The following is a 10353-nucleotide window of genomic DNA, read 5'->3' on the forward strand; positions in this document are numbered from 1 at the left end:
CTCTTGCTGGAGGACCTTGCTTCTCTTGTTTAAGTTCAGTGTGGTGGAGGCCATGTGTGGGAGGTGCTTTTCCTCACCAGAAACTGTATTTTGACAAGTACTAATAAAATGCAGGTGGTCAGAGAGGCCAAACCAGGTGTTTTAAGTGAATCCTATTTCCTCATTGGTTGATATTTAAAAATCAGAGCTGCAGAGGAATATTTTTTAATCCATGGAGTTAGATGGAGTACACTTACGAATGCCTCAGATCTTTCCAAAGCACATGTCGAAGGAAGCCTCTGACTGTGGGTAGAACATTTACAGACTGGTGGGAAAGGTGGTTTTTATCTGAAGGCCTCCACTGAGTTGCAGGGGGAGGTTAGAGCAGTGCCACCTGCAGTGAGGACAAAGGAAAGCCAAGAGGGGACAGGCTTCCTTAACTGCCTCCTTCTCCTCTCTGGGAGGGACACAGCTCAGGGTGCCAAGAGCCACCTGCTCAGGGAGGTGCCAGGAACTCTGGATGAGGAAGGCCTTTCCAACATGTGATCCAGGCTGGGCCAACCAGAGCACTCCCCCCGAGGAGTTATCAGGCAGGAGCAGGGAAACAGAGATCTTTCCTCTTAGTCTTGGAAGTGCAAGCTTGTGGGACTGGAGCCTTCAGGAGCCACGTTCCCTGCAAGGAAGAGAAGCCTGGAGAAGAGGCAGAATTGCCCTGATCCCGGGCATCTCCAAAGCCAGTTCTTCCTAGCCCCTCTCTGCCTGGCCCATCAATCTGGGCCATCAAGCTGTTCCAGGCTGGTTTCTGTCACTTCCAAATTAAAAGACTCCTGATCAATACACAGACAATGCAGAAAACCCCAAGGAAGGGAGAAAACTGACATTTGTCACATGCCCACCGTTAAATGCTATTTTAAAAAATATGCATTATTGGTGATAGCATCCCTGTGAGGCAAACGGGAGACCTATTTTATAGATGAGGAAACTGAGCCTGGAAATCAGTAGGACCTTCATCTAGTACCTCAGGGTCCACTTGAGGACGCCCCGGGGGCGGGGAGCAGCCTGCATTCAAGCACAGGTTCAGTGGGTACTGCTCTTCCAGAGACCCCCTCAGTCAGACCCCACCCTTGAAGGCCTTTGCCAAGGTGGGATCCTTTCTGGAGGACTCTGGGCCTTCTGCGGTCTGACTTGGAGCACTATTCTACAAACATTGTCATGATCTTGGGCTCTGGGGGTGACCCCAGTGGGAGGGTCTATATCCCCCTCTGTCCTCCTGCCATTGTTCCCCCCCTTTTTTTTTTTTTTAAGATTTTATTTATTTGAGAGAGTGTGTGCATGAGCGGGTGGGGGAGAGGCGGGGAGGGGCAGAGGGAGAGGGAGATGCAGACTCCCCGCTGAGCAGAGAGCCACCTTGAGTCAACTTCATTGGTGGTATTTTAGAGTTTATTCTGAATAATAAGAAATATATATTTGGTTTCTGCCTCACCCCTGCCCGCTTCCTGGCACAGAACTTCTAAAACTCTTAGAATTTCTTGAGGGGTGAGAGGGCTGAGAGGAGCATCTTTTGTTCTTTATAATATGCCCCTCTCAAAGATACCTGAGTTTGTGTAATTGACTCTTGGAGATGGGGGGCTAGAAACCAAGGAGCCAAACCTGGGATTAGAAAGTTGAAACTTTCAGCACCCTCTCCACCTCTGGGGAGAGGAGAGGGGCTGGAGATTGGCTTAATGACCAATGACTTAATCAGCCATGGCTATATAATGGAACTTCCATAAAAACCCTGAACATGAGAGTTTGAAGAGTTTCTGGGTTGGTGAAAGCATCCACGTGTCGGGAGGGCGACACATCCCAACTCCTGGGAGACAGAAACTCCTGTGCTTGAGACCCTTCTGGACTTTGCCCTCTGTACCGCTTCATCTGCTTGTTCATTTGTATCATCTATAATATCCTTTATAATAAATCAGTGATAGTGTTTTCCTGAGTTCTATGAGTTCTTGTAGCCAATTATCCAACCTGAGGAGAGAGTCGTGGGAATCCCTGATTTGTGGCCACATTAGAGAGAAAAGTGGGTACTCAGGGACCTGAAGTGGGGCAATCTGGTGGGACTGAGCCCTTAACCCGTAGGGTTTGTGCTAACTCAAGCTGGTGCCAGAATTGAATTGTAGGACACCCAGGTGGGTGTCTGCAGAGAATTGGAGAATTGCTTGGTGTGGAAAACCCACACATTTGGTGTCAGAAGTGTTGCGAGTAAAGAAAATTTTCTTTTAACCCCCATTTCTCTCACGGGTGTGTCTCAAATCCCCGAGCAAACATCCTCAAGGCTGGGCTTTGGCCTCGCGCCCTCCTGCTGCAGGCCAGTGCTGCCTTCTTTCCAGCAGAGGGCGCACCTTCCACTCTTAGGGACTGGAAGCTCGGGAACCAGGCAGTCTCGGAAATGAGGCTTGCTTTTAGCCCAGAGAGGATCCAGTCTTTCATTTAAATATGTAAATGTGTACCTAAGACCTTAGTTTACCTTTACACTTTGTTACCTCCTCCTGGGGGGGGGGGTACTGCCCTTATCTGTGGTCACTTTCTTTTGGAGACACTCTTTCCTGGATAGAATCTGTGCCTCACCCAGGCAAACCTATAAACTTGACCACAATCACATGGTGACTTTAACCAATTAGGCAAGCGGCTGTAGACTAAACAATAACATTGTCCTTAGAAAACAAGTAAAAACACTGACCAAGATTTAGCTCCCCTCCCTCTTTTTAACCATTCTCAAGATGGTGTCAAGTTTCTAACTTTTCTTACAATGAAGTTTCTCTTTAAAAGGATCTTTTTTTTTAAGATTTTATTTATTTATTTGACAGAGAGAGGGAACACAACCAGGGGGAGTGGGAGAGGGAGAAGCAGGCTTCCCTCAGCAGGGAGCCCGACGTGGGGCTCGATCCCAGGACACTGGGATCATGACCTGAGCCGAAGGCAGACGCTTAACGACTGAGACTCAGGTGCCCCCCCTTTAAAAAGATCTTTGAACTTTTTCCACAGTTTGAATTTGCAGTCCCCCCCACCCCACCTCCCCGCAAACACACACACATCTCAGATGGAAAAAATCAGCAGCCTCTGGACACAGGTTGGGGTCTCTGGAACACAGGCTCTGAGGCCGAGGGGGCGGACGGGAATGGGGTCTGCAGTGCAAATTCCAGGTCACCCGGGCCAGTGCCACGGCACTCTGGAACTGGGGTTGGACGGTCAGGCCTGAGCCCCGGGCACAGACCTGGTCACGACGTCTCTGAAGGGGCCCGCACTGAAGGCTGTCCGCGGACGGCTGGGGGCTTGAGTCCTTCACCGCGCCACGGGGGGTGGGGGGGGGCACAGTGTCCCTTCTGCTGTCTGCCAGGACTTGTGGGTGCCCTCCCACAAGCCAAGCCGCAGCCGGGCTCAGAGGCTAGGATGCCACTCCTGCCCTGCTGGCGCTCAGCCCGGCCTAAAAGTCTCTTTACGCAGAACCTCTGCTTACAGGCCCATCTCTCAGCGGCACAACACACACCCAAAAAGCTGGTTGTTGATTCTGGAGGAGTGTGGGTGGTTGTCAGGTGTTAACCCTAGCACCTCAATGAGAAGAGTGAGGAGCTGCCAGCTTTATGGGGGTGAATTAATAACTGTGCCTTGGTTCTCAACACCAAAGAGTACCCTCCCTACAGCACCCCGTTATCCTGCTCATTCTTTTTTTTTTTTTTAAGATTTTATTTATTTGACAGAGAGAGGCAGGGGAGAGGGAACACAAGCAGGGGGAGTGGGAGAGGGAGAAGCAGGCCTCCCGCGGAGCAGGGAGCCCGATGCGGGGCTCGATCCCAGGACCCCAGGATCATGACCTGAGCCGAAGGCAGACGCTTAATGACTGAGCCACCCAGGCGCCCCTATCCTGCTCATTCTTTTCCCCCTCACCCACCACCTTGTTCCTCCCCAGTAGTGCTCCCCTTGTTCCATGTGCAGCCCGCACTGTGGCCCCCATGCCCGTAATGGGTGGGAGCACTCCCGCCCGCCGACAGCTTCCCTCTGCCCGGGGACTGGGGCCTTTCCCCAGGTTTCTGCGTTGGGCCTTTCCTTTCTCCCTCTGGCATTTTATCCAGAGCTGGGGTGCTCCCACTTCTGTCCGTGTCTCACCCTCAGCCCCCAGCATGCAGGTCTGCCCTTCTCCCCAGGTGCACTAGCACCTGGATGCCTGGAGGGGGGCCCACCTACAGAGAAGTTGCCAGGAGGATTTGCCCACATGACTGTGATTCCGCAGCAGAGAGGGAGGCTGGAGCAAGCAGGGAAAGTCAGTCCTTAGCAAGGAGTCCACCGAAGTGTCTGTAACTATAATCACGGTGACTGCCAACATGGAGCACTCAAGTGCGTGCCAGGCACTGTTCTATGAACTTGACTCATTAACTCATGTCGCCCTCACAGCCGCCCGATGCAGTAGGTACCGCTATTATTGACATTTTACAGATAAGGAAACTGAGGCATAGGGAGATAGAAGTAACACACACAGTTAGTAAGAGGTAGAGCAGGATTCGAGGCAGCCTGGCCCCCAAGGCCACACTCTTTTACAACGCTTTAACACGCAAAATGGTGTGGATCCAGCAGCTCTTCCTGTGGGAACCCCCACTGCTGGGCTGAGCCTGGTGCCCACCCCCACCCCCCGAACCCCCCAGGTAGGTGTGAGGCCCAAGCCAGGTAATGAGGTATTTCATTTCCAAAGCCTCAGTGATGGGTGCAGGAGAGCGAGCAAGGGGGCCAAACCTACCAGAGCTAGTGAGAACAAGGGCCTCTGTCTTTGCAGGAAGGTGGCTGAGCCGCCTGGGAATGGAGCCAGCAGGGGGGTGGCAGGGCCAGAGCTGGAGAGACAGACAGAGCCCTGAGGACAAGGCTGAACCCCGGGTCCAGCCACGCCCACTTGGCAGTTATGCTTTTCGGCTGATCCCTTCAGCTGCTCTGGTTTGAGTTTGGTTTCCGTCCCTTCCTTCACCTTGGCAGTCTCTCTGGGACCGTGCCTGCCAGAGAGTGGCACTTACCCGGTTCAGAAATCATTTGCGGAAAGCATTTGGGGTCTACACTGGCAACGTGGTCACCTGTTCTCTGTTCTGGGCTCAGGTCAGCTCGAACTGGCCGCCGCCCTCCCCAGCTAAGCGCGCCTCAGGCCTGCCTCAGCTGGTGGTCCTGTCCCCTCCGTCGGGGGGATGCCACCGCTCCCGTCTTTTCACGCCTGACTCAGGTGATCCTCCGGAAGACCCCGATTCCTGGGATCTGAATGGACAATCTTCCTCCTCTGAGCATTTTGCTTTCACGGTGAGGACGGTTCATGTCTCACCGACAGAAAGTGGCAGCCCCTCGAGAAGAGGGTGTAGACACACCTGTTCTGTCTTTACATCTCCTTGTGGCCTGGCATCCCATTTCCTCATGGGAGCCACCTGCAGGGTAGGGGGTGGCAAAGGCGTGCCTCTGGGGGCGGGCAGGTGACATCAATCACTATGCAGGCCAGGTGCGTCCCTCTAAAGAGGGCAGCTCGACTGCAGTTCCTCTGAAGAAATAAGGCCTCAAGGTTTTTTTTAAAAAAGATTTTATTTATTTATTTGACAGAGAGAGAGAAAGCGAGAGCAGGAACACAAGCAGGCAGAGTGGGAGAGGGAGAAGCAGGCTTCCCGCCGAGCAGGGAGCCCGATGCGGGGCTCGATCCCAGGACCCTGGGATCATGACCTGAGCCGAAGGCAGTCGCTTAACCAACTGAGCCACTCAGGCACCCCAAGGCCTCAAGGTTTTTTAAGAGACGCAGAAATCTATTTTTTTAATCCATAATTTTATGTTAAAATCTCCTGGTTTTAAAGTGTTAGCAATTAATACACAATTTGAGAAACACTGTATGGGGCGAACAAATACATCGGTGGCCAGTTTCCGACCAGGGCTCCCACTTGCCGAGGGCCAAATGAACAAAACCACGGCCAGGGCTGCGGCAGGGAGGTGTGCGGAGTGGGACCCGCATTCGTCACCGGGCCAGGGGCAGGAGTGGGGCTGATGTGTCGCTAGAGCGCTGCTCACCAAGTCACGCGACACCCTATCCTGCCAGGCGCTCCCTTTCCAACGTAGACATTTATAAAGAAACCTGGGTCTAGGGTGACCAACTCGCCGCAGTTTGCCCGGGATTTTCCTGGTTTTGCATCTGAAAGTCCCACGTCCCAGGAACCCTCTTAGTCTCAGGCAAACAGGGACAGTTGGCGCCCCTGCCTAGATCCTGCTCCTGCTCCTGCTCCTGCCCGGCCTGCTGGAGGAGAGATGGCGGCTGTAATGTGTGCGCTCGTTAGGTGGCAGACGCCGCGAGGTAGGCCGTGGCTTGTTTCCCTTACTTCTCCTGAACATCCTCACCGTGTGGGCCCCTTCTCCGTCCTATGGGTGAGAATCGGAGGTTCAGAGGGTGAAGCGACTTGCCCAGGATCAGTAACAGCACTGGGGTGTGAACCCACATTGGTCTGGCTCCGTCCTCTCAACCTCACTGGGGGGTCCCAGCCCGCGATGCCGGCAGGGGCCCCCCAGCCCATTACGTCAGCAGGGCCCTCCCAGCCCATTACACCAGCAGGGCACCCCCAGCCCGTTACACCAGCAGGGGCCCCCCCAGCCCGCTACACCGGCAGACCCTGGGGAAGGGGCAGGTCTCACTGCCTCAGGAACCCACTCACCTGGTTGGAGGCCCAGCCAGGGACAATGTTTGCAGGTCTGAGGCCCCCACGCCTGGCCCCCCCATCCTGCCAGGCTCTGCTCTTTCTGGACTTCATCCCCCAGGCCCCCTGAACGGGACAACCCGAGAAGCCCTCAGGGGACACCTTTCTGCGCTTAGAAAATAAACGCTCGCCAGTGCTTTATTGTCCGATCTGGGGAGAGCCAGCCAGGGCAGGGGTGGGCAAGGGAGCCGGCGTGAGGGTGCCAGGGCTCTCAGAGGCTGCTGAGCCAGTCCTTCGGGGCTCCCTCCGTGGGGCTACTCAGAGTTTGGGCCGGCGTGGGCCTGGCCGGGAAGAAGGTGGCTGGTCAGGAAGCGCATGGCCGAGCGGACACCCTCTACAGTCCTCTGCTCCACCCTCTCCAGCACGCGGGTGACGGAGCGCAGGGCCGAGCTAGTCCCGGCCATCAGCCCAGAGGAGAAGGTGCTCCCCAGGATGCTGGAGACGGAGCGCAGGCTGGGCCCAGTGCTGTGCAGCAGGTCGGTCACGGAGCTGTGGCCGGAGGCCAGGAGGGCCGTGGCCATGCCCATGGTGGTCTCAGACCACACCAGGACGTCTGCCAGGGAGCTGATGGACCCCCCACCTCCGCCCAGCAAGCTGGTCATGGAGCGCATGTAGGTGTTCTCCTCGTTGGCCTCATAAAGCCTGGAGTCTAGGGACCTCCTCCCCAGGGCCGCCTCTTGGGGGCCAGGCGAGGGCGGGGTGCTGCCTCCCGGGGAAGGAGGCAACTGCTGAGCCTGCGGGTTTCCCGAGCGGTCCTCCAAATCCCCTGCAGTCACTCGCCGGGACCCGGCTCCTGGCAAAGCTTCAGTGTCCGCGTTCAAGGCCTCCGGACCCTCCGGTCCCTCCTCAACAGTTTCGGTGGTGCTGGTGGCCTGACTGCCAAGCTCGCCATCCACGTCTGCCGCGCTCACGATGGGCTGAGCGTCCACGCTACCGCGGAGCTGAACCTTAGTCCTTGGGGTAGTCGGAGCTGACTCTCGTTCTCCGCCCGGGGTACCTGCCATCTGCCGTGTCTCTTCCGCCAGGGAGTCACGCACGGACGTCTGAAGGCTCTGAGTCACGCCCGGGTCTTGCACCGGTCTGTCGCGTGCTGGGTCCTGGGGGCTCGTGGACGTTTGCCGAGCACTTGAGGCCTCCGTGGGCTCCCGGCTGTGCCTTTCAGCAGCTTCAGGCCTGTCCTCGTCCCCAGACGCTGATGTGGGTTTGGAGGTCACCGACTCGACGGATGACGCTAAAGCACCGTTAGCCACTGGGGCATCTGCAGGGAGGGGGACCTGATTTGGGGACCCCTCTGTAAGACCGTCCGTGGGTCTGCTGTCGCCATGTGTGCGGATGCTGGCATCTCTGGCCTCTCCCGAGGGTCTGCTGGTCATCTGGCCCCTCGGTCACTTGTGCTGGCTGAGGGAGTGGCCACGGCCCTGCTCGCCTTGTTCAGGCAGCGAGGTCACAGGGGGCTGTAGGCAGCTAGCGATGTCATAGGTACTTGTGCAGCGAGGTCCTGAGCCTCTGGAGGGGCTGCCCTAGTGGGCTGAGTCCATAGGACACTTTATTTATTAAAGATTTTATGTACTTATTGGAGAGAGAGAGAGACAGCGGGAGAGAGAGAGCGCACCAGCAGTGCGGAGAGGGAGAAGCAGGCTCCCCGTGGAGCAGGCTCCATCCCAGGACCCCGGGATCATGACCTGAGCTGAAGGCAGACGCTCAACCGACTGGGCCACCCAGGCGCCCCACGGGATAATTTACAGCTGAGTTTGCAGGTACATGAGGAGAGGAAGGCAAATATTTTGGGCAAAAGTGGAGGTGTGTATACAGATGCAGGGGCTGGTGCCCACAGGAATCATGGGACGGGGATGGCGATTTATCAATTAGCATTTATTTATTAACACGTTATTTATTAACATTTATCTAAATGTTAGAAGGAACCAGTCCCAGCACCTCTCTGTCCACACTGGTGACTCAGGACCCGGATTTGGCCAGTCTTTCGGCAGAGTCAGTTTCCCAGCAGTGGTGAGGAGAAATAAGTGAAGGCTAAGGGCCTGGGCAGCTCCCAGCAATAACCATCTTTGGTTATGGGGCGCCATAGACTGAATGTGTCCCACCCCAAAATTCGTAGGTTGAAAGCTAATCCCCAGTGTAATAGTATTTGGAGGTGCTTAGGTCATGAGGGTGGGGCCCTTGTGAACAGCGTTGCTGCCCTTAGAAAAAGAGCTGTCTGGCCCCCTCCTCCATGTAAAATGCAGCCGGAAGGGGGCGATCTACAAACCAGGAAGCAGGTCCTCACCAGACACTGAACAGCGTGTGCCTTGATCTTGGACTTCCCAGCTTCCAGAACTGTGAGAAATAAATTTCTGTTGGGGTGCCTGGCTGGCTCAGTCAGTGGAGTGTGTGACTCTTGATCTCAGGGTCGTGAGTTTGAGCCCCACGGTGGGCGTGGTTTACTTAAAAAAAAAATTCTGTTATTTATAAGCACCCCCCGCCCCCAACCTGCCGCAGTCCATGGTGTTCTGTAATAGCAGCCCAAATAGACTAAGATAGAAATATGTGCTGAGAAGTGGGGGGCTGCTGTAGCAAACACCCAAGCATGTGGACACAGCTCTGGAACGGGGTATCAGGCAGAAGCTGGAAGTGTCTGAGCTGCATGCTCAGAAAAGCCTTCACTAATGTGAAGATCTTTAAGGGTGATTCTGGAGAGAGCTAGAAAGGGAAGGAGAGCTCTGGAGAGAAAGCCTCAGTTTTCTCAGAGAACCCCTAATAATCCTGGACTGAACGTTGGGAGAAATATGGATGGTAAAGGCATTTTGACAGGGTCTCAGATGGAAACGAGGAACATGTTATTGGAAACGGGAGGAAAGGGGATCCTTGTTTTTTATAAAGTGGCAAAAAACTTAGCTGAATTGGGTTAGTGTTCTAGTGTTTTCCAGAAGGTAGAACTTGCGAGGGATGAAATTGGAAGAAATTGAAGCAGTTTCTTTCTTTCTTTCTTTTTTTTTCCACTGAGGCATTTTATTTGCACATATGATTTACATCCCTAGAAGAAGAATCCCAGGAGTTTCCCTCCTGTGTGTTTTCGTCTTGCTTCTTTTTTTTTTTTTTTTAAAGGTTTTGTTTATTTATTTGACAGAGAGAGACACAGCGAGAGAGGGAACACAAGCAGGGGGAGTGGGAGAGGGAGAAGCAGGCTTCCCGTGGAGCAGGGAGCCCGAAGCGGGGCTCGATCCCAGGACCCTGGGATCACGACCTGAGCCGAAGGCAGACGCTTAACTGCTGAGCCACCCAGGTGCCACCTTCGTCTTGCTTCTTGATGGTCCATGATGCCAGCTGGGGTTTTCAGTGCAACTGGTGGGATGGAAGCAGATTATTCTGCCATTTTTCTAGATCTTTGAGTTATACATCAAATCTGGGGCTCATCACTCCACACTTGTTTAACCTGCCCCTGGGGTTCACAGCAATTTTCCCAGCACTGTGATCATCAATGACTTCAAATTTGCCCATGTAACCACGCTTCATCATTACAGGTAGAAACCAGACGATGACTTTGGAGCATGGCCTAATTAGAACCTGGCGTTTACCTCTCTTTTCAGCATCATTAATGCTCTTGAGAGCATCTGCCAGGACACTCATGCGCACCATTACGGCG

General features: G+C 54.4%; 1 protein-coding gene and 1 long non-coding RNA gene across 2 annotated transcripts in view; one reads left to right on the forward strand and one right to left on the reverse strand.

Annotated features, from left to right (window-relative positions):
• The window catches only part of LOC145720435 (uncharacterized), a 45016-nt gene that overhangs the window by 3806 nt on the left and 30857 nt on the right, over nt 1-10353 (forward strand). The gene's annotated exons all lie outside the window — the stretch shown is intronic.
• On the reverse strand, nt 6971-9322 carry TEX44 (testis expressed 44). Its single transcript, XM_081815456.1, has one exon. The coding sequence runs from the start codon at nt 8087-8089 to the stop codon at nt 6971-6973; it is 1119 nt and encodes a 372-aa protein (XP_081671582.1). The 5' UTR covers nt 8090-9322.

Source organism: Leptonychotes weddellii, chromosome 3 (assembly GCF_054177405.1).
Source record: "Leptonychotes weddellii isolate Sample4059 chromosome 3, ASM5417740v2, whole genome shotgun sequence".
NCBI classification, from domain to species: domain Eukaryota; kingdom Metazoa; phylum Chordata; class Mammalia; order Carnivora; family Phocidae; genus Leptonychotes; species Leptonychotes weddellii.

Coding starts and splice junctions, on each gene's coding strand:
- TEX44 (XM_081815456.1), bottom strand. CDS start 8,089: ATGACCAGCAGACCCTCGGGAGAGGCCAGAGATGCCAGCATCCGCACA.